Source organism: Fundulus heteroclitus, chromosome 9, assembly GCF_011125445.2.
Source record: "Fundulus heteroclitus isolate FHET01 chromosome 9, MU-UCD_Fhet_4.1, whole genome shotgun sequence".
NCBI classification, from domain to species: domain Eukaryota; kingdom Metazoa; phylum Chordata; class Actinopteri; order Cyprinodontiformes; family Fundulidae; genus Fundulus; species Fundulus heteroclitus.
This window is the reverse complement of record NC_046369.1, coordinates 27,631,949-27,656,087: the sequence shown is the minus strand read 5'-3', so window position 1 is coordinate 27,656,087 and position 24,139 is coordinate 27,631,949. Positions and strand designations below refer to the sequence as shown.

At 40.2% G+C, this 24,139-nt stretch overlaps 1 protein-coding gene and 1 long non-coding RNA gene across 6 annotated transcripts in view; one reads left to right on the top strand and one right to left on the bottom strand.

Annotated features, from left to right (window-relative positions):
• Positions 1 to 2,120: 2,120 nt before the first annotated feature.
• Positions 2,121 to 8,426, bottom strand: tmem161a (transmembrane protein 161A). Its single transcript, XM_012871663.3, has 11 exons — positions 8,293 to 8,426; positions 5,787 to 5,890; positions 5,635 to 5,718; positions 5,430 to 5,521; positions 5,137 to 5,293; positions 4,235 to 4,450; positions 4,020 to 4,163; positions 3,798 to 3,911; positions 3,507 to 3,681; positions 3,244 to 3,340; positions 2,121 to 2,982 (listed from the first exon to the last, which is right to left on the bottom strand). The coding sequence occupies exons 1-11, from the start codon at positions 8,293 to 8,295 to the stop codon at positions 2,678 to 2,680; spliced, it is 1,491 nt and encodes a 496-aa protein (XP_012727117.2). The 5' UTR covers positions 8,296 to 8,426; the 3' UTR covers positions 2,121 to 2,677.
• Positions 8,427 to 15,729: 7,303 nt separating this feature from the next.
• The window catches only part of LOC105932441, a 60,607-nt gene continuing 52,197 nt past the window's right edge, over positions 15,730 to 24,139 (top strand). The window contains exons 1-2 of one of the 5 annotated variants that reach the window (XR_004931701.1): positions 15,730 to 15,850; positions 18,562 to 18,636. This is a non-coding gene — a long non-coding RNA (uncharacterized LOC105932441). Of the gene's footprint in view, positions 15,851 to 18,561; positions 18,637 to 19,530; positions 20,270 to 23,118; positions 23,816 to 24,139 lie in introns of those variants that run through there. The other 4 variants (XR_004931700.1, XR_004931699.1, XR_002428682.2 and 1 more) reach the window with 4 other exon arrangements.

The window sequence follows — 24,139 nt, the reverse complement described above, 5'->3', positions numbered from 1 at the left end:
TATCACAACACAGTTCAAAATGTTAGAATCTAATTTCTAAATTACAAGGTGTCAGGTGTTGCAAGACAAATAAACAGTAATTGATCTGAAGCGTAAAATGTTTCAGCTATCTAGTGTTTAGAAATGCCATCTCTGCTTCTTATGAATATATATTTAATAAAAAAACAACAACAAAGAAACGTGTTTAAGCCAACAAACAAACAAACAAACAGGGAGGGAGGAGAGTTTTTTTTTTTTTTTAAAAACTACTAAAACCCTGAGCTCCCAGGCACTTCGGTCGAAACAAAATCACTTCAGTCTTTGGCATTCAGAAACCTTCGGCAAAACTCTTCAACACTGATGCAAAAAAAAACAAAAAAACTGCAAGGACAAAAAAAATAAAGAATTAGCACTCTGAAATCGGTTCTTTAAGGGAAACAGAGTCCCTTACACAAAATATATCATCTTCCAACACAGGAAGTACAAAAACCTGCACTGGTACCATTATATAGTTGAAACGCGCCATTAAACTTTAGCCTTTTCATATAACACTGATACAGATGCACAACGAAAGCTGCAGACGCGTAGCTGAGGATGGGTGTGGGGAGGTCTGTACAACAAAATCTAATAGCAAGCTAGCTGCTTTGTGCCACCATTATGATGGTGGCAGACGTTTAATAGCTGAAAACCACCATGACAGCACATGCTCCATGATTCTCTGTTTTTAAATAAGGAAAATATATGTTTAGAGGTGATTTGGAGCAGCAACAGCAGGAAAAGACGGCAACCCTACAAGGTACTTCTGGGTTCACAGAGCTTCTCGGGTAACAACTAAATGCCACTTTAATGCGTGAAAAACTAAAAAATAAAACAGAAACGGCTTTGGGTGTAACTACTGTGGGTGTCTTGCTTGTTCAGGCAAAAACTGCCACTTTTTAAGTCATATCCATGAACATTCCTGGGAAGACTTTGTGTCCAATGTCAGCTGTGTGGTATGAACAGTTTGTTAGAGACAAACTTGGGAAGGTAAAGACAAACCAAAGTGATTGTTTTCTGATGATTTTTTAACTGGATTGGCCTTGAGCGGGGACAGAAGAGTCCAATGTTTTTCAGATGAGTGAACGCACCGGTCACTCAGACTAAAACTTCACCATTTTCAATATGAGGGAGGTGTCTTAGCTGCATAGCCAAGTCTGAATTTTCTTAAGTAACCACATCCACACTGAACAGTGCAGCCAGCATGTACTGCTGGCTCCTGCTCATAAGGTTGCACTATTTTATACTTCAAGTGTTATGGGCCGTGCCTGACTGGGGTCTGTTGGCAGAGTTTCAGTAATGTCAGGGTAAAATGCAAGAATCTACATTATCTAGTGAATTCACATGGAGACTGATGTTTTGCAGCAACATCTCAGTGTAACATTGTCTACACGCCCAATGCAAGCATTTAAGGGATTTTGTGATATAGGTTTCCATTTTCTAATAGTTACCGCTGTTTTACATTCTGCACTAAAAACAAGGAAAGGAGGAAAGTATCGATGCTTTTTAAATCATAAAGCCCATGCAAGACAACTTTAACTGGCAGCAAAGGCAAAGCCATGAAACCTTAAACGCGCTTTTATCAGTAATAATCAAATCTGGTGAGAAGTCTTTTTTTTTGTTCTCTTAATGCACAATAAGTGGTTAAAAAGAGATTTAATTTGACCATTTAACTGAATAATAAATATAGAATAACCCAGAGCAGAGGCTGTACAGCTGTGCGAGGCTCCTTGGGTTCTCTGTGGTGCCTTTTAGGACCAAAAACGACAGGGCATTAAGCATTAAGCAATGGTTTTAAATGCAAAGGCAACAATAATTTCCCCAGCAGAATGGAACCAATCGTTCCAAAAAGTTTGCCTTTTGGTTGCTTTTCTCAGTCCTTTATTGCCATCTGCCTGATGCGTTCCCCCTTTAACTGACCCAGCTATTTTTCATCATGTTCACCCTAAATATGCAACCTCCTCCGCTGCAGTTCTACTCATGAAAACAATTCTCCTTCTGGACAAGTTTAGCTTTTGTTTTGCTTTAAATCATAAAAGAATTAAATGTGGATCCTTATTGTACAGTCACAAATTCTACATCACATTTATAAAAGTTAAGGTATCCTTAACTAGTAGGTTTTTAGGCAATAAACTAATTTTTATTTAGTAGGAATGAAGGCAAAAATGGCTATTGGTGTTATAAAAAGGTTGCCGAACCCCTGACCTACAATAAAAATAAAAAAATAGGTTTGGATAGATTAAAGGTAATAGACCATCTGTGAACTGGTTCTCACACCAACCGGGTTAAAAGGAGAGGAAACATTAACCCATTTCTGCACTTTTAATGCAGCTGATCCACCCTCGAGTTATTTCTCCTCTGCTAAATATGCTGCTCCCACAGGGAAGCCATGTAAAGTCATAAAAGCTGAAGTTGCTTTGTAATATAAGACCTGGTTCTTTTGGTACGTTTGTGTTGCTGATGCCAGAAGTTTGCTGGCCAGTACAGCCGAGGTGTTCAACGATTCTTAGCTGGCGCAGCCAAACCCACGATCCGTCCGTCTGTGGCTACACGTTTTCGTCTCGCGTCTCCCTCTTCGTCTGGGGGCTCCTTTCCAGCAGCATCTCATGCACAGAGAGCCTTACGTGATCTACGTGTACGGCCGTCCGGCACGCCGGCGTCCTCAGTTCTGCATCAGGTACTGGTGGAAGTAGATGCCGAACAGGGAGCTGATCACTTGGCAGGCGGCCACCCACCAAGTGAAGAAGGCGAAGAAACCGCGCAGAAAGAGGGGACTGAGGACAGACCGCAGTGCGCTGAACATCTCTGAAAGACGTGCTACGGTGGCCTGGATGTCCTCCTCCATGTCTTCCATCCCTTCGTCGTCCTCATCCAGACCTCCAGACACCGCGGGTGCTGCTGTGGGGAGCACCAGCGCCGGTGTCACCCCCGGGGTCTCCTCACCATCAAAACACCAGGAGAAGTTCCCTACACAAAAGATATATATTTTTTTTCATTTAAAAAAAAAAAATAAAAAATAAAAAAGTCATAAGTCATAATATTTTACAACCAGACAAAAATGTTTCTGTTAACCATGTGAAATAGACTCATGATGCAGCATTTGTTCAGCCATCTGCTGTTCTTTCAGGATCCGTTTGATGGGAGTCTTGCTTTAAAACTACAATTAGCTCATGCATAAATACCCATAAAATGCTTTTTTTTTTTTCCCAGACACAGTATTTTACTTACCTAGCACCTTGAGTGCCAAAGTGGAGAAGAGGATGAGCAGAATAGGAACCAAATACTGAAGTGTGACTATCGTTAGGTAGCAAAACACACGTGTGACCTGAAACAAAGCACAATAGCTTTCAAGATTTCTCTAAAGACAAGGGGAGAAAAAGTGATAACCATTTCAATTTTTAAAACACTTTCTTTTTCTAATGTGCAAAATTATCTTATCATACATCAGCCTTAAAAAAAAAAAAAGGGCAAGAAGCCAACCCATGTCTGACCTTCCTCTGAATATCGACGGCAGCGATGCGCCCCGCCTCCTTCTTCATCTGCTCCACCCACTTCTGAGCCAGGTTGAGGTAGGCCTGCAGGTGATACCGGGTCAGTCCCAGCCGGAGCGCACACAGCGCCACAATGATCCACAGCCGCACGCTGTCGAACGCTGCACTGCTGACTCTGCAGAAGGAAAACTGTAAGACTCCTGCCTGCTGACAACTCGCCTGCATAACTTTAAATTGTTTTCTCTTTTTTATTTTACGCTGAGGTTAAACTGCAGTGGATTATTTACTTACAGAGTGACTGAAGTCTTTCCCATTGGTGCATTGGCCAAAAAGTCTCTAGCAATGGGTTTTATCCACAGAACCAACACGATGACAGGAGATAAGAAGCTCATGTGCAGCAGAATCCTGAGGGGCATCAGAAGGACAGGCGAGTTTACTTATGAAGCACTTTGCAGTAACGAGACGATTCAAAGCTCTACAGACAGAGCACTAGAAGGATCACAGAGTTCTTACTGGATGAGGGGGCGGTCAGAGTTCATCTGGACCGCATCTAGATGAGTCTGGGCCAGCCTGAGTCCGGGGAAGGCCAGGAGGGAACCGACGTAAGCGCACACAGCCGCCAGGCCCAGCTTCACAGTCAGCTTAGTGACGGGGATCCTGTCGTCAGAACAAAGTCAGCACAGCTGCATTTAGTTAAGCCAGTAGTCGTTGCGCGGGCAGGTACTTACGACCAGTCAGCGTAGCCCTGCTGTTTAGCGAAGGTTTCCAGGTTGTCGAACAGGCTGGTGAAGCCGGGCTCAAGGCCGAACTCCAGGTAGTCCTCTCTGACCACCAGCACCAGCATCGCCACCAGCAGGGACAGGAAACCAAAGGCGAGGCACACGGAGCGCTCGCCGCCCTCCTCCGAGCGGAAATAGTGGCTCATCAGAGTGTGAAGGGCCTTTCTGGAAGTTATGGGTTAAGGAGGAGCAACCCGGTACGAGACTGAAAGTCCATTAAAAAAATAAAGACAGGCATGGCTTCATAAACATAATAAAATGTAGGCTACAGGGTTCATAAATATATATATTTTTTTAAATCTGCACTCAATTTTTTAAGTTCAGCCACTTTTAGCCAAATTATACATTTCTTGCAAATATTCCTACAATCTTGGTTTAAATATGAAACCAGAAAAAAAAAGGGAGGGAGAAATGGATCAATAACGGAAGAATTGAATTAACAGACAGTCAAATAAAATGTGTGGATGGAAGACGGATATATGGATGAATGATGGAAAAGCGACTGACAGATATAACGGGGATTAACGACAGATGAATTGAAAGACGCGGATAATGGAAAGACAAAACCTTGAGAGAACGAGACCTGTAAGAAAAAGAAATACGAAAAACCTGCTGTGAATGCTCCATTTTCCTTTTTCCATACTTACCCAGACCTGGAAATCACTTACACATCATGTGCAGACGCAGGAACCCCTGAAGTTACCTTCCAATACGTCTCTACAGCTCTGTCTCATATTCTGATACATAATCCATTCATAGAAAAGGCAAATCTGACCGGAGCACCTGTTCCCGCTTTAGAGCAAAACCAGAAGTCGCAGCTGTGTCCGAACACTGTTCGAGCAGAAGGATACAGTCCAAAGAGTACGGTTAGGACACACCAGATGGCTCCGATGTTGACCTCTTTACTGGCGTCGACCACGCCGTAATAACACTCAGTGAACAGGAAGACGCCCATTGCGTAGACAGCAAAGTCTACAAGCCACTGGTACTCCAGGAAAAACCGCAGCACTGCAAGGAGAGGAAAGAGAGGCCAAACGGTCCGGTTGTGTTGTCGAACTGACGTGAAGGAGCATTTCCCAGAATCTCTAAGTGAGCAGTAACAGAACCAAGAGAAGGAACATTTGCAGAGGAGCGCGTGCTTTACCAAGAGCGTCCATCACGTTGACCGGCGCTTTCTCCAGCTGCAGGTCGATGTCTTTAGGCACTGTGAGCGGCTTGCTCTCTCCGTTCTGCCTCCTTTGAAAACAAAAAAAAAAAAAAAAAGTAAAACAGCAAATAAGGCTGGGTTAAAAATTTTGGAGGTGAAGTGTTTAAGCAGCAAATAACTTAAATGAAATAAAATGACTTGCCTGTCTCGTCTGCTTTGCTTGGGCATCTGTTTTCCTGCCAACGCGCACAGCTCTCCCTCCGAGGGGTGTTTGAATCGGAACAAACTGGGAGGAACAACAGGCGTTAGCGGCACGGCGCGCATCGTGTGAACCGATACACCAGTGCGACGTACCTGCCGTTGCAGAGGAGCCATCGTGCAAATGAGCAGTGTGGGGCCATCCTCTGCATGATGCTGGCAGCCAGCAAGCTGACCACCAGCTGAATCCCCATCAGCGCCTGTTACAAGGAGCAAAGCGCATTTCAGCCACTTCAGCTCGGTTGCTCTCAGTAAAGTCTGCAGCTTTTGCTCCGCCAGCTAAATCTGTGATTGCACCATTGGCGGTGCCGGCCCCCCCGAAAACAGCCGTTTCATTTTTTTTGTTGCTGTTGACGGATTCCAAACGCATCGATGACAAAGGAAGCTGATGTTTTCGGTGACCGTGACAAACTTTAGATCCTACACCACCGTGTTGGATTTACCTAAAGACCTGCAGAACTAAATCTGAATAGCCTGTTGGTAGGGCTGGGCGATAAATTGATTTAATCGATTAATTCGAATTTACAATTCTTTCAAATTTCATTTTTGGAAAATCTGGATTTTATTTTGCCAATACGCTCATTGGGTTTCCATGAAGAGAACAGCATGTGATGCTGAATATATGTTTAGGCAAATGTATTGTGAAAATATTGTTAAGTGGAAACTTTTTTTTTACCATAATATGAGGTACTTCATTTACTTATTTACTTTTTTTTTAACTTAGTTTGAAGTTCACAAGTGCAGTGAAGCCTGTTCTTAGCTCAATGTGTAATACCACTAGCAGCAAATGTTTTGTTATATTTTCATTGTTTATAATGGCACGGCTACCATCATGTTTCACAGCTTGTTTTTAGTTGCACTTTGAATTCAGGTCAACTCCCTGACGAAATGGTTGACATAAATGCAAGGATTTAAAATAATTTCTTAAATTTTTTTTTATGAAACAAAAAGGAGGAAAAAAAAAAAATAAAAAATCGATTAATTGGATTTGGTATGATAAAATCGGAGATTTATTTTTTAATCCATATCGCCCAGCCCTACCTGTTGGTTCGTGTTTTCTACTGCTTACAGCGTATAGCTTAAAACGTATTGTATTTTTTTTGTGTCACATTTCAATATTTGTGATCGCCGAACAGTGATTTATCAGCTGTAATGACAGCACAAATGAATATGAAAATAAAAACAGAGGTGTTGCACGCAGGATTTCCGTGGCAGTTTTCCTCAATTTCTGGGTCTGTGCTACGTCCCGCCCTAGACACCTCAGTCTAGTTCTAATTCAATAGCAAAAACTATCATGTGACCTCCTGGCTGGGCCGTGGATGCACTTTTGGAGTAACTTTGGGAGGTCTACTGGAAAAAGGTAGAAAAAAAAAAACTAATGTGATACTCTATGACAGCCTTTTCCCAAACTTTCAGCCTGCAGCCCCCCGAGATAGCAGTGCCAGAGACTGTTGTCCCCCTTTTGGCAGGTGTTTTTTTTTCTTTTACAGATGGCTTATGAGAATAAAGTCATAATATTACAATAATAATAATAATAATAATAATAATAATAATAAAAAATGACGTAAAATTATGAGAATTTAGTCATTTTATAGGGACCTTTACCAAAAAAAAGCATTTATAATACAGCCTTCTCCTTGCATTGAAACAAGGACAGCTCAGCCTGTTGTAATGCTATACTTTGGTATCAGTTTAGCAATTAAGGAAATACAAAGTCTTAATACATCAGCACCCAATCATCACTGTGGAAACCCCTGGTCTATGACATGCTGTTACAGTCTGCACGATTTTCTATGAAAAATTAGAAAAAAATAAAGGCTTGACTTTACAATTCAACGTTTGGTTTTTAATCAAGGTGTTCTAGCAGAATGCCCTGCTATGAAAAAGCAAAGTTGTCAGCAGGCGTTTTAAACGGAGAAACTGTCGCGCTCTAGAAATGTCCCCTTTAAGGTGGACACAGGAAGTCAAGCTTTACTTAACCCCTGACGCAGGTAGACGTTCAAAGAACATTTAAGTGAAATTATTTTGTGAAAAAGTAAATTGAGGATCATAAATAATCCCAGAATCATTCGACCCCCGTAACGTTTAAAAAGCATTTCCATTATTTATTTATTTTCTTTTTGTCAGATATTTGCTTGTTTTGCCATGTAGTTTCCTTGAAATCTGTACCAACACGCCTACGTAGGTCACCACAGTGTAACCTGAAACAGACAGATGTTATTATTTGGTGCATTGAAGCGTATGCGAGGCTGGCCTGCAGTTTTAGTTGCTCCACATTAAAGACGAAAAGAAAAGCGTCCAGAAAACAAAAGGTACTCCGACTTTGTTTAAGCTAATCGCGGTGGGGGGGAAAACACACACACTTTCAATAAAAGATGAAAATGTTATAAATTAAACGGAACATCGAGTTAGCTGGAAGCCTCGTGGAGAATGAATGAAACTCAGCAGATGTCTGTCTGGCTAAATTTAGCCAAGCGCTCCAGCACCTGTCAGCCTGCTGCAAACCGCAGTTAGCATTTAGCTAAATGGCTAAATGCTCGCTAGAAGTCCGTGGAGCGACACTGTTAACTAAACACTGCTGGGTTAGCATCAATATAGTTACCATGCTCTCGGTCAAATGCTGGTGGAAACACCAGAGCAGCACCCCGGAGCTCCTGGACCTGCAGGACAGTAAACGACAGCCTGAGCCGACCTACATGTGAAACTGCTCAGTGCCCCGGATGTAGATGCAGCTTCCGAGATGCCTTCAGGTACTTCACCAGAGTTCAGGAAATTCTAACGATTGAAACATGACGAAAAAGGCCGTTTCAGGTTGTGGCTATCATTTTAAAAATTGAAACTGTCTATGAACCATTTTGCTGTTCTGGCAATAAATCATTTTTCCAAATTACCTTAGCATGTTTTAAATATCTATCTATCTATCTATCTATCTATCTATCTATCTATCTATCTATCTATCTATCTATCTATCTATCTATATATATATATATATATATATATATATATATATATATATATATATATATATATATATATATATATATATATATATATATATATATAATTAGATATATATACCCACCTCTCGCCCATTGACAGCTGGAGATAGGCACCAGCACCCCACACAAGGGATAGGCGTGTTAGAAAATGGATGGATGGATGGCTGTTTTTCTTTTATTTATTTAGAATTTGGCTAGCAAAAACAAAAATATCTATATTTTTCTAGCTTTTAATGTTTTACAGATATAATAGGCTAGTAAGGCCAAAAGCAAAAACCAGTGAACCGTATTCTCCATTACAGCTCATTACTTCAAACAAGGATCCAACTTATTAAAAGATCTGGTTTTGAAATCTGTTTTGGGGAAAAAAATGCATATTATGAGGTTTCTGTTATTAAACAGTAGTCTTCCCTTTTTGATAAGGCTTATAGTTAGAGTGACTTAGGTTACCTTGATATCTCTTTATAGTTATGTTGCTATAGACTTAGGCTCCTAGAGGACATCAGGGTCTATTTTTCTCATTCTGCTGAGTTCTCCTACTGTTCTCCAATCTTTTTGTTCTCTGTCTTTTTTTCTCTTCATAGTTGGTACACCTGGTCTGGTGTTCTGTTAGCTGTGACATCATCCAGGGGAGACAGAACATCCGCTATTACCATATAACATAGAAAGGATTCCTGGATCAATGTGTGCTTCAGCTCATATAAATTTAAAGCATGGCTCTGTGAAGAAATGCTTAGTTGCTAAATTCCATGCGATATATACAACACTGCAGTCTATTTTTTATATAGCAATTTATTCAGACAATTCTATGACAAATGTGGTAAACTTACATATTGGGAATTTTTTTTTAACCTTTTGTATATAATAGATTTTACAATCTATAGGTAAAACCCTTTTGAAATAATCAAAATTCAGCAGGTAAATTTGTGAGAGGCAAAAGTGTTGAGTCATAATTGGTTATTAAAGGAGTGTCAACCAAACACCTCGTCTTTAAGAAAGGGGGAACCATCCTTCAACGTCATAAATAAATCCTATTTTAAAGGGGGGAAATGTATTTCTTAATTCAAAGTTACAGAAAACTAAGATACTCTCCTCCCAGGTCAAGGTGTTAAACCTCAGCTTGGTGCACATGAGCTTTAAAGCCTTGGGTAGCATTACATCAGAAACCTTCAGCATTTTGATAGGCTTTTTCCATTAAACTCAAATTTAAATGGGAATTGAGCCTGAGTATTACAGAAGTACAAAGATCCAGATGAGGGTGATACTAAGACCTGTGTTGTTGATGGTGGAGAAATGGGTTTTAACAGATATCTGCTTTGCCTCCTCAAAACTGTGATGATGTTCAACTCCCACATGAAGGACGAGTACAGTACAAAGGATCAAAGTACATGACTGGGTCACTCTGGATCAGTGGGAAGAGCAGTCATCTTACAAACTGAAAGTTCTGGGTTTGATTTCAGCTTCCTCCTGCCACATGTGGAAATGCCCTTGGACAAGGCACTTAACCCAAAGTGGCCTACCGATCCATGTATTGGTGTATGAATGTGTGCGTAGTTTTCATAGCGACTAAATAAATGTGGTGCCAGTGTTAAGTGTTTTGAGGGGTGGGTCTGACAAAAAAAAAAAAAAACACAATATAAAAACCAAAATCTAAGTCCAATTAGGTTTGCCAATAAACACACTGAAATAATTTTGTCATTTAAGAAGTTACATTAAGGAAAAGGTTTTAAAAGATATAAATGAAAGAGCAATCCAAATCTTTTGAAAGTGATGTCACAAAAACACCTCATACATTTCTTTAAATGTCCAAATGTACTTTCTGACTTTTCCTTTTTTTGAACTATATTAAATAACCTTTTCCTATTAATTCCTGCAATCTTTCTAAACACTTTGTACAGTGTAGCCACTGTACATAAAGTATGGAAAGCATGAAGAAGACTGCCACAAAAAGGAAAAACCTTTGAGCAGCTTTAATTAGCCATCATGCTTCAACTCATCGACTCCTATTAGAATGTAAAGTTTGATCCATCTTAGCCCCTTGTTGTTCCTCAGCATACCCCTGAATGCATCTTTGTGATCTTCCTAATGATAATCCCCAGGTCTCATGCTTTACCATCGTGCATCTTAACATTTCACTGCATGAAAACAAACATTATGCAAATGGAGAAGCTTAAGGTCTCAGATATGCTCCTCTTCCTCTCTGCTTTGGCACTGAAACACTGCTCAACGGGGATGAATAAAAAAGGAGCGTGTGCTTTTTGATGTAATTGTGCATTCAAGTATTAGCTTCCACTTTAAAGGTAAGAAGAAAAAAACTTCAATGCGGTGTACTTCACACACAAAGTTATTATGTTTATTGCTTTTTAATCTGCCGACACGTTTGTCCATCTCCTAGATTCCACTAACACACACTCTGTTCAGACAGCAACGCACGACGAAAGCTTTGGGTGCACATATGCCTTGCTCAGGAGCAGCTTGGTCAGTGTTAATGACTCTGAATGATACAGCCTCAGTGGCCTGTACATGCATCAAAATGTCAGCTCATCCCTACATGCCACCAACAATGCAAAGTCTCAGCTTCTAAACCTTTTTACCCCCCAAAAGATTCAAATCTGCGTTTAGCATGTGAGCCAGGGTATGTGATTTGGGTGGTCTTCCATGGTTGGTTTAATTCTCTGTTTTGGCTAATTGGTGACACCCTCCCTTTTAAAAACACACACACACAAACATATCCTTTACAGTTTGTGCACAAGTGTGGGACATTTCAAAGCACATTGTGAAATTGATGAGATGGATATTCATGCAGTAAAGCAGCAGCACCTCTGATAGGCAAACATCTGCAGAGATAAACCAACTCACATTATTCTTTCGGCTTACAACATTGGTCCTTTTACAGCTCTGTACTCTGGATTTGGCATATTCTGCATGTAAGAGTGATTGTGTTGTAATTAAATAGTGTATTTTTATATAGTAGCAAACAAATGACTCAAACCCCTTGTCTATTTTCACAGTCTTTCTATTTACAACCACACACACTAAATATATTTCATTGGGATATTTTGTGATATACCAACACAAGTGGTTCATAATTGTAAAGTAGAAGGAAAATGACAAATGTTTTTGTTTTTATTTTGTGGAAACGCAAATATGAAAACTGTGGGATCCATTTCATTTTAAGTCCAGTGTTCTCCTGTATGGCTGAATAAAACCTGGTGCTATCGATTTACTTCCGAGTGGCAGAAAACCAACACTCCACATCACCCTAAATACCCCACCCTCATACATTAAACAAGACAGCAAAAAAGTTAATGAATAAACAGCTTCATGAAGACCATCAAACACACCAGACTGGTCCGGCATAAAGTCGTGGTAAAGTTTAAAGCAGGACTGAGTTGTCAAAACACATTCCCAAGATTTGAACAGCCAGCGGAAATGGCAAAGAATATGGCACAAATTCAGACATACACATATAGACACGGCCATCAACCTAAACTAACAGACTGGCACAAAAACAGAAAAAGCGGGTAAAATTAAGGCAGATCAGAGAGGGACAATAAGCACAGAGGGGTTTTTTTTGTATTCTTTTTGATCCATTGTATATATGAAGATTCACTGTATATAACTGAATGCACCTTTCCTACTCTGCACCTTCTTGTATGAGTTGATGTGGCAAGTGAATTTCTCCATTGTGAGATCAGTAAAGCCTATCTTATCTTATCTTATCTTATCTGGACATGGGGAGCATTACTCAGAGAGGCGCCCATAAGGTAACTCAGGAGGAGCTGATGAGATCTGTAGCTCAGGTGGGAGAATGTGTTGACAGGACAACTTTTAATACAATGGCATTCCACGTGTCTTCACTGTGCAATCCACAAATCTGATGTTTGTGGAAAAAAGGTTTAGTTAAAAGGAAGTCAGAAGATGTCCCCTTTGCAGTTCTGCTGTCACAAACAATGTAAGCAACGAGCTAAACACGCGGAAGAAGGTGCTCTGGCCAGATGAGATGTAAATTGAACTTTTTTCTACATGCAAATGCTATGTGAGGAGGGAAAACTAACACTGCATGTCTCTGTGAACCCATCGTGGTGATGGTAGCGTCTTGTGGAGGAGATGCTTTTCTTTAGCAGGTTTAGGGAAGTAGGTCAGAGTTGGTTGAAAGATACAGTAGATGGAGCTAAATACGAGGCAATCCAGGAAGAAAACCTGTCAATCTCTGCATGAAAGGAACTGGAACCGGTCCAGTATTATTTATTCTTTTGTATAACTCAACATCTAATAAGCACATTGCTTAGGAATTGTTGTGGTAAACTGGAGCCGTTTAGCTGATTTCATACTTCTGTTAGTATACAAGACACATTTTTTAATTTAGCAGATTTTAGCATGCTTGGACAATTAAATATTTTTTTTTTGTTTTCTCCACCATGTCAGACACTACCATCCTGGTCAAATAAAACGCCGTAAAATCCGTCTGGGGAAAAAAAAGAAAACAAAACACTTCCCTCATTATCATCTTTGACACAAATGCTAATCCCTCTATCATGTTCGCCATCTGTGGCTGAAGAGCCAGGGCAGAAATTACTGAGCAAAATGGACACAAATAAAATGCAAATGCGTCATGGGCTACAAGTGGCTCCCCTCCCTCATTTCGGCTCCGGGGGCCTCTTGGTTCCCACACCACTTCCCTGGTTTCTCCCAGGGTGCTGCTGGAAGCCTGGCGGCTGCCTCTGAGTCTGCAGCGGGGACGCCACAATCCCGTTGGCTCATCTTTGTCAGTCCCTACGCATGGCATTCACCCCTTGATTTCAATATATGCAAATGTTGCAGTGGTGGCCTGTCAAAGGAAAGGGCCCCTTTACCTCTGTGCTTATTGTCCCTCTCTGATCTGCCTTAATTTTACCCGCTTTTTCTGTTTTTGTGCCTGTCTCAACTGCAACCTCCTCTGTGTGCGCGCGCGTGTGTGTGTGTGTGTGTGAGAGAGAGAGGGAGACCCGTGAGAACCAGTTAAAAAAAAAGACCAGATCTGCTTTGTCACAGGGATTTATATAAAACAGGACTCCGACTCATGACTGTTAATTAGCGGTCTCGTGGAAGAATAAGGGTAACCAGGAAGTGCATGGAAAGAGAAAGGTGACACACTGCATGAGCTATCATTATCCCTGCACCGTCTACAGAACAAATACTGCCAGATTCTGTGGCATTCTTGTGTTTATTTCTGTGAATAAGCAAGTAGTATCATGATCATTATCATCAACCTTTGTGAAACCACCACTTGAGACTGTTTTAGTTGAAAAGGAGAACAATATTATCACACACAAGTTGCAAAGAACCAATAAGCACAAAAACTGCCTTTGAAATAGAAGTTAAATTGGTCCTATAAACCCTACCCCCACAACCTGGATTACTATTTGAGTAACATTTAGAAATGTTTTATATTTTTTTTAAATCAATTATTCATATGCACCAATCCATTTCCTATACCTATCGGGTCCACAGTGGGGTCTGGTGCCTACATCCAGTGGTTGGTGTACACGAGGTGGGGTACATTCTGGTCAGGTTACAGTGAAACAAAGGCACACCTGAAGAGAGCACACGTTTGGAGAGATCAACCAACTAGTATACATCTGTTTGGACCTTGGGAGGAAGCCATGGTACCCTAGAAAATGCACATGCACAAATGCAGAGGAAACAAACTCCACATAAAATGTTTCCAACAGAGAACAAAGATTGAAACCCATGACCTGCTTGCTGTGAAGCAGCGACGTTAACATCTGCTCCACCATGCTGCATATATACTGTATATCAAAATGTAAAACAAAATGTCAAAAAACATATGAACATATAGGACAATTTAATTTGGACGGGGGAATTCATACTCAATATATAACACTTTATCAGATATTGACTGTATGTATGACTTTATGTCCAGGTCCTTTCAGAGTGTTAAAGGAGCATAGCGCAAATTCCAGGATTTTTGCAGATGTCTGCCCCCTCTGGTGACAAGTTGGAATGACATCAGTGTTGTTCACGCGCATGGAAGAAAAGGAAAGTCATCTGCTGCTGCGACTGCACAGGTCTTTTGTTTAGAAGTGTAATGTCTTCGAAGGTAAGAAAGCTATAAATATTGAAGTTAGCCCGTGTTCTCTGCTAATGCATTGATTATGGCCGAGACTCAACAAAGCAGCAGCAGAGTGAACAGCAGGGGATCCATTTGGCAATAAAAAAATTATATGAAGAAAATAAAAAGTCTGGTGGTTGTCTGTCAGTTGCACCACAAACAAGTTTTCCATTCCTTATTTGATCGGTAGTGGGCCCCAGCTGCATCTTACTTGTTTACCCAGGAAGCAAAGCCTTTCATGATACACCATAAAGTAGTCTCATATCCACTGTGTGTATCTGGGTCTTCATATATAACGCATTAAAGCTTAGCTTGATTCTGCTGTTATTCTTTGAGCTGTTACTAAGTCCTCACACAGTTCATGCTTTATGGGGAAAAAATGCATGTGCTGCAATTCTGCAATAAATGCAATGTTTTAGCCCTTACTACAGGTGGACCATTTGCCAGAACTCACATGTAACTCACGGGTGAAATCTAGCGCACCTGAGCGGATGATTTACATTACTGTCTAAAATTATGCAAGGATGGATCTTTTTGCACTTGAAAACCGGTAAAGTTGTCACAGTTTTATATCCCGTGTAAAAACCATCTGGTCAGGTTGACATTTCAACACCTAAACACAGGTGCATGATCCTTCCCCATTTTAGATGGAAATAAATTTAACTGACACAGCAGTTTTACCAAGGATATGTCCAAACCCGATACATTTATACGTTCACAGGCCTACTTTCTCCTCTGCGTTAATTGGATGAGCTCACTCCCACATTTGAATGACAAAAGTGGCCCAACCGGTGGCGCGCTTGAACTTGACCGACAGAACTGGCTGGGAAACGAGGGGCGACTTTGGCCCTTTTAGCTCAGCTCTTTTATGGAGAGAGGAGGCTGGTGGGACTGATGTCACCGCATTAGCATAAATTTCAGCCTGTTCCCAATTAAACCAGGAGAGCGGGGAGGCCATCAGTCTGTTTTCACATGGCCGGGAATGAGCCAGCATCTCCTCTGCAGGCGGACTAACAAAGGGCCAGAAGGTGCAGCTGAACTTGTGGGTAGGTCTTTGGCAATGGGTTAACCTCATTTGTGATGATGGTTGAGTTTTGATTCCTTCATTTTTATTGTTTGATGTGAAAGTAGCAATACTACTGATATGTTATGTATCTATTAGCAGGTGTGAAACATCATGATATGGTTTGTTTCTTGCTTGCCACCTCCACCGAAGCTTCAACACATGTGCTCCGTCTTGTGTGTATTTAAAGAATCTGACTGCCAACAACGTTATGTGGTTCCATTGAGACGCTCTTTTCTTTTAAGCTTCAACAGTCAGGGACTGAGCTGATCCACAGAGTCTTTAATTGCGTTGAGGATGTTCCAGATGGTGAAAGATTTGACTGCCAGCAGCGTTGGTCCCCTCTAAACACAAAGATCTAAAACAGAAAAAAATAATGTTTCCATATGTTGTGGAGATAGTTGAGCCATGTGATCATTTATATGTCATTTGATAACAAGTGATATTATGCATGCTCCAAAGGATTAAGAAGAAAAAAAATGTTGTGCAAGTTGCCACGCTTTTGAAACAGCTCAAAGACTTGCTGTTGCTGTGCAATATTTCAGATTTTATTGGTAGATGTCTTCCACTCTAAGTTCATATCCATGTGTAATAATTCTTTTAAGCAATTTAATTTGCTGCCTTTAAAATTTCAGTAATTGCACTTGAGAGGTCGTCTCCAACAACCTGAAAGAGCTGCAGCAAAGCAGCACCCGCAGTATTAGGCCCTAATTTGAACCCATGATAGAGGGATGGACAAATATTGGCACCCTGTTGGTTTTTCATGCCTGACCTTTGACATCTTTACGTCCCCGTGCCAGGTCAGACCTCTTTGAAAGGCACTCATTATAATTCCCAGAAGTGGACTTGAATTGGATAGTTACTATCAATTGAAGCCAACAGCGCTCATTTTGGTCATGCATGATGATGGAGACTTACACTGGATTTATTATTTTCAAAAAGATATTGGATGCATTTTTTATCAGGAAGATTATAATTTTTTTTGTCATGCCTTGAAAGTTCATCTACTTGGTAACAAGATAAATAATGACTCATTTTTAAATTAGTACTCTGCGGGTTGATAGGTAACACAAATTATTTTTTGAATAATAACAACAACAATAATAATAAAAAATAAAAATACTAATTGATGAAAGTGTAATTTCCTGTTGTATTAAATTGGGGGAACAATATTATGTTCAAATAATTCAAATGATTTAACATAAGATGATCTTTCTACTAAGGCCTTTGCAAATGTAGGTTTGAGCTTGAAAGGCATTTTCAGAGAAGAAAGCCACAGCATTAATAAACATATGTTCCTTTTAAACCTATTTTGTATGGTTGTGTGGTTTCTATTTTCATGTGTATGCATTTAAAATATGAAATTATGAATGAATGACGAAATAATTAATGTATTCTAGATAGAAATAATTCATTTACAGCAAGATATGTTTGTGTAAATCTGTCGAAACAAAAAACACTTTATTAAGGCATTTGTTCTCCTTAACCATAGCTGGAAATAAATAAAAGCCAAACTTTAGTCAGCTACATGAGACATCTCTGGGTAAACTCTCACAATATGCTTAATATTTTCATCACGATTTTAATTTTATGCTTCATAATATTAGCAATTAGGACAGTTGCAAGAGTGAAATAATGTAATCAAGACTTTGGAACAAATGTGTGTAATCTTGTGACAGTAATACTCTTACTATTTTATTAATAAATTACACAAACGAACGAAACAAACGAATCTCATTCCATAAAACCCAAACGGCTATTATGGTTTTATTATAGACTAATATGAATACATTATTTCAAGCCATGCTGCTGAAAACCCCGCTGATTGGCACAGGTTTATTTCAACGTGCAGATTGTTGGATCTTAGGATGATAAATCAGGTTGATTTCCCGAAAGCTGAGCAGAATAAATAGAGCACGGCTTCATCGTGTGGGTCCAATCGACAGCTGGCAATGCGGTTCTTTCAGTATAAAACAACATTAATGCGTGCATGATGTCAGGCCGCGTTTCCCGTTTGTTTCACACATACACACTCACACTTCCTCTGCTGCGCTGTCGTGTTTTGAAACATTTAACAGCGTTAAGTCGGATGCGGTATTTACATTGCATCTTTATTAATCGCCTTTTACGGCCTTTAGTGTAATTTTTAACGTGTGGTAGATTCAGGCCGGGCGTGTTATCTGCGCAGGCCGGACGTGTGCTGCAGTACCGCCTTTCTGCCACTGGTTGTCGTAGTTTCACAATACAGATTGATCTTGCTTCTCAGGATGTGTTCTTCAGAAAGATGATCAGAAAGATGATCGTTCATCTTGACATTAATAATCATCATTATAATGTGCATGAGTGGTTACGGATTCAGTGAATGAACGAACTTGGGAGAATAAAGAGAATAAAAACACCCCAAATTAGATTTCAAGAACAGTAGGTCTTACTGTCTGGAAAATTATAATATAGTTATGACTGTATTTCAAGGGAGAACTACTAACACTTGCAAGATAAGGCTAATTTCTGAAACACTATGAAAGCTGTCCGAAAAGAGAGAGTAAGGTTGGGTAGGACATAGCCACCCTATATTTATTTATTTATTCCCCTGTGAATCAGGCAATGAAATACATTTCCGCACATATTAATTCATTCGTTCATTAATGTATTTATTTTTTACACGGGGTTTATTTGTCCTCCATGACATGCCAGTTTTGGATGTGCTACCCCAACTCCAGGGCCCGCCCACTCACCTTATGACAGCATGATTCAAGTCCTGAAACTCTGGTAAGGCTTTTGGTTTTTGTGTGCGATACTGTAATTATAAGTGGTCCCTTAGCTGGCACCCCTTTGACAACATCTTTGGAAGGGTCCTTGTGTAAATTCTGAATTTCAACATCCAAATTGCCATTGGGAGAAATAAAAGAAAAATCATCAAATCTGTTCTCTTAGATATCTATTAAAAGGCTATAAAATAGTATGGACTGCCAATGGATTCAACGTGTCAGGATCTTAGTGTTATAAACATCCCACACACATATACACGTTTCCCGGCGCCTTACGTCAGCACGCAGCTTAAACACGTCAAATTTTAGGGGCACCTCTGTTTCGTATGACGCGTTCACGCTGCTTTCTCTGCTTTCTTCCAGCATAGCTGCAGTCTGAATGCTGCGTTTTGGGGGCAAAATCTGCCATTCGGGGTATTTTTATTCCCTCTCTCTGAAGTCGAGGTTCAGACACGAGTGTCCACCGCGCGTCCTGTAGTTACGCACAGAAAGACGTCGCACCGCGTAAAAGCAACGTGACCCACGGGAGCTCAGGAGAGGCACAGGCATCAGCATCTGCTGGCCGCTGCCGATGTTGCAGCTGCGGCATCATCCCCGCGCACAACGCTGCTGCGTGCTCCGCGCTAAAAACCCTCTCCACCACAGATCGCTTGATAATAACGTATTCTTCCTGCGGTACGCTCATGGCTACATGGGAGCTAAAATTTGAATATGCAGCTGCTTGCCGCTACACAGGGCGATCTCGCTCGCTCTCTGTTCTCTATCCTACGACGCTGGCACCATAGCGCCTCAGTGAAGAGAGAGGTGCGTGCAAGTGTGGCGAGTGACCCCTCATTTGAGGTGCCGTGATGTTCTGCGGTGGTGCCACAATTGGACCTTTTTTTTTTTTTTTTTTTTTGTCCAGCTGATCGTGAACAAAGAAAACACACGATAAGATGTGTGTTGCTGTTTTTTTTATATATATTATTTTGTGGCACATGAAACTACCTGGGAAAGTGCGCCTCCTCATCTAAGTGTGGAGATTTTTTTTGATGCCCTCCTCCCCAACCATAGGATAAAAAACTATACGGTCATGAGTTGGCGTTCATCTGGGGCTTGGTACACCTATCTCCGCGCCCCGTCACTACCACGCAAAGGGGGCTGCACGTGGCTCGGCGCGTCTGTCAGATGCTGGAGATCGTGTAAGGACAAGGGGATGCAACTTCGACCGTAGGGATCCACAGCGGTCCTGGGAGACTGTTGCGTTGCTGTGCAAAATCCGTGCAGCTGCGACCGCTTTCAGTGCGTGTTTGAGAAAGAAAGAGAGAGAGAGAGAGAGAGAGAGAGAGAGAGAGAGAGAGAGAGAGAGAGAGAGAGAGAGAGGAGGGGACCGACGACACCATACCGCAGCTTCCTCTATACTGTCATCCAAGGCGCTAGTGAGGAGATGCTGAGACAGGGAAGTGCTCGCTGCAATTTTTTTTTCTTTCATTTTAAAATCTTGTGCACTGCAGACGCGTTTCTCTGGGTTCGATCCCTGGACTTTGGGCTCTGGCCATGCAAGGCTTCTCCTGAGAGATCACTGGTAGAAACTTGCGTCCGAATTCTGAAAGGATCTCAAGCAGAGATGCGGGATTTATACACTTTTATGGCTTGTAAGTATTTCTCATATTATTTTTGTTTATTGTAAACTATTTTAAGTCTTACGATCCGATCACAATAATAACGGGGGAAACATGCGCTGGTTAAACTAAGTGTGAAAGTAGCGCTGTCAGGTGTCGGGAGCCAGACTGATGAGTGGCAGCCCGGCTGTTCCGTCCCACACTGGGCGCAGCTGAGGCGGGCTGAGTGGGCCCGGAGCTGCGCGGCGTTTAGAAAGCAAACAGTTGTGTGATTGTTAGCAGAGCCTGGGAAAATGTCCCCTCGGCTGGGAGGTGGAGGGACTTGACGCCAGAGCCCCTTGTTAAGAAGACTTGTGTGTGCTCCCAGACAGCATTGTGATGCTAATGAGCACCAGCACGCTGTTGAACTTGATGTTGACTTTTTTCTTTCTATTATCGGTCGATTTTATTCTTTTCTTCCACCCCCCCCCCTTCTTTGTTTTTTGTGGGTCACTTGTTTGTGGGAAAAATGTTCTCCCGAGCACCGGCGGGAAATTAATTGCTATGACCTCTGAAGCTGACAAAAATATAATGCCACCAACTTTTAAAAGCACTTCATTTCATTTTATGCCGTTCTTTACTTATTTCATAATAATGTAAATAATAATACTAATTTAAATATTTCTATAATATTTACATGTTTTTGAAAGTTGCACTTTAATTTAAGACCTCAGACTTTTGGTCCAAACAGGATTTTATACACCCGAAAAAGGGCTGAAAAAATAGTTATAGTTAATAAAATAGTTTATCTTCAAACATACATGTTTGGTAAGTTTTAAATCGTATTTACAAATCTGTCAGGAGAAAGAAAAACATGTTTGAAGAGAAACTGATGATTTTATGTATCAACCAGCCCATGTTAAGACTAAAATTCTCAGGTCTTAAGAGGTTAAGAGAAATTGAAAGTTTTAAAAGTTTGACTAATGTTCTTAAAATATTACTCAATTGAAATACAATTAAACAATTTCAGAAACAAATCCCTGTTTGAATGAAATTACACAAATAAATTAAATACTCTTTCTTTCTTTCACTCTCCAACAAGTGGAGGCCTGCTGCAATTTCATTTCAATTACTGGGCAACAACTTACACTAAAAACAATTCATGAGGAAAACATTTTTCCTCATGAAAACCAGTGAGATTGCTTTATGTATAGCAGTTTATTCGTTTTTTTTTTAAATCCACAATTAAAATCAGCATAATGTGAACAAAATGTTGAGTCTAGACTTTGGCTTAAAAACAATATGTTATAAAAATATACGTTTTTTTATATGACTAAAAATTATTGAAAATGAAAGACTGCCTCGGACTCAGAGGCAAAATACAGTAATTCTATACAGTATACAATAATGGTATCCCCTCTTTCTCCCCAAAAAAACTATTACTAATTATCTTATAAGAGTTCAACTGCATTACAGCTGCCTGAGTAAACTCCAAACTTTTCCCCTATTGCTTTTCATTTGTATTTCTTGGTTATGCATCATCCAAATGCAGCAAATAAAATTTCGTTCGTTTCAGCACCATGGACAGATACACTCCGTTCTTATTCTTTGAGGCGCCTACACGGAGAAAATGCAGTTTTGTTTTATTTAAAAATATATATTTTTTACATACTGTATCCCTGTATGTGTTCATATTTTGTAGATTTATTCATTTTTCAGGATATTACATTCGATTCACGGTATCTGCTCTTATTTCAGGAGTAGCATGAGCTACACAAGTGTGTGGGTGTTTTTAAAATGTTGTCAAACATTCAAGAAATATCAAAAGGCTAGGAAGAAATAAACATTAGCATAGAATAGAATAGAATAGAATAGAATAGAATAGAATAGAATAGAATAGAATAGAATAGAAGAGAATCAAGGTGAGGGTTTACCTCGATTGGACGCTTTATTGTATTTATATGCGGTAGGACGTGACGCACCCAGGGGGCGTGTTCAGTTGATGAGAGGAAGAACTGAAAGTCAATTTGCATTAACGTACTGTACGTTTCCGTCACGCCAGAGGCAAGGAAAAATACACCATACACACACACACACACACACACACACACACACACACACACACACACACTTAAAACACACACACACACACACTTAAAACACACACACTTAAAACACACACACAAAACACACACATTCACACGGTTACTTTAGCTCTTACAGCGGCTTCATAGAAATGCCTTTATTGTCCCACAAAGAGGAAATGTTTATGCTATGAGCTTTGCACCAAGCTTAGGTATCAGCTTTTAAAATATGAGCTTTACTTAAACAACAAAATAAAGCAATAAAACATATTTTTTAAATTATACATATTTATCATTTCAGATGCAAGTGATAAATAAATAAAAATATTTCACCTTCTTTGTCTTCAAGACAAAATAAAAACATTATTAATTTGTGGGGCGAAAAATCACTTTTTACCGTTTGAGACATTTTACTTTTAAATAATTAAAAATATTTACCTAAATTTACCTGCTTAATTTTTTATTAAAGACAATTTCCCACAAGCAGAATGACTAGCAGAGCAGAATAAATTCACCTGGATAGTTTACTAAACACACAGAATTTTAGCCAAGACGAATGCTGAGGTAAAGTTGTTATTTTGATTGCCCCTGGATATATTTTATAATCATTGGGTTTTCTCATTGCTACTACAGTGTCAGAGTAACAGTTATGTATCTGCTGATTTGGAAGGCTGAGGGTGAACATATCCATACCTCTGCAGTTATTCCACAGTTGTCCATAAGCCTTCAAATATACATTAAAATCTATATTTTCAAATGATTATTCAAAATAATCATTTAAAAATTTTAGAAGGCGTTTCAGTTCAGAAATAATTTTTGTCTAGAGTTGAGAAATCAAATGTGAGCAAATAGTATTTTAATAAAGTATTTATACTAAGCAATAGTAATAGTATTAATCAGTGCAAACACATTTTTGACCATCATATCCATAAACATGGGCGCTTCATAGAGCAGTTACAAAGGGACCAAGTTGGCGGCTATTATGCAGGTGTAACTCGCCGCTGAGGACCAGATGCTGCTGATAGTTCTTACTAGAATAGGCAGATGCGTAATGCACAAAGCTATAACTAAATGAACTTTTAAGGAGCTCATATGAAGATGCGAGGAAGGAAGCTCCTTGTTCGTATCTAATTGGCCGTCCTGTTTCATGCCCATCCGCGTGCTTGTGCGTCAATAAGCATGCCTAATTCGCTGAACGCCGTGCCTGTCCCTTGACAGTGGGACTCCCCCTCAAATGGCCCTCCGCCTCCTGCGCCACATCTGACACCCTCAAAACCTCTTAGTTCCTCAACGCTTGATCTTTGCGTCATATTTCCCCATCTCACGGTGCACCCCAGGCAGGGGTGCTGCTCTCCGTAAACCGGGGCTTTGTCTTAACGATTTACCGGCAGCCCACGTGGTTAGGAGGACGCGCGGCGTCATTGCTGCAGGGAACCGGGCAGGGATGCTCCTAAAAGCACAATGACTGTCCGATAATAGAAGCTCATTTGCATTCTGTTCAAAACAGAGGGATCTTGTGAGTATTTTCGCTTTGAATTCTCATTTAAACGGCTTGTTTTTCGGGATAGTAAATTTTAAATACATAGGAACAAATCTACTAAGTAAAAAAAAAAAAAAAAAAAAAAAAAAAAAAAAAAAGAAGGACGAGGAGGAAAAAAAAACATCTAGTTGAAAAGGCGACCTTAAGTCCTCTTTAGTGATGATGTTCCCATCTAACTGGACCTACACTATAAAAAAAATGAAACATTTTGTCTTATTTTAGAAGTAAAATTACTGTTTTTACAAGAATTAGTTACTGTTGGCACAAAGTACAGTATGTAATCTGTTTACATCACTGTGC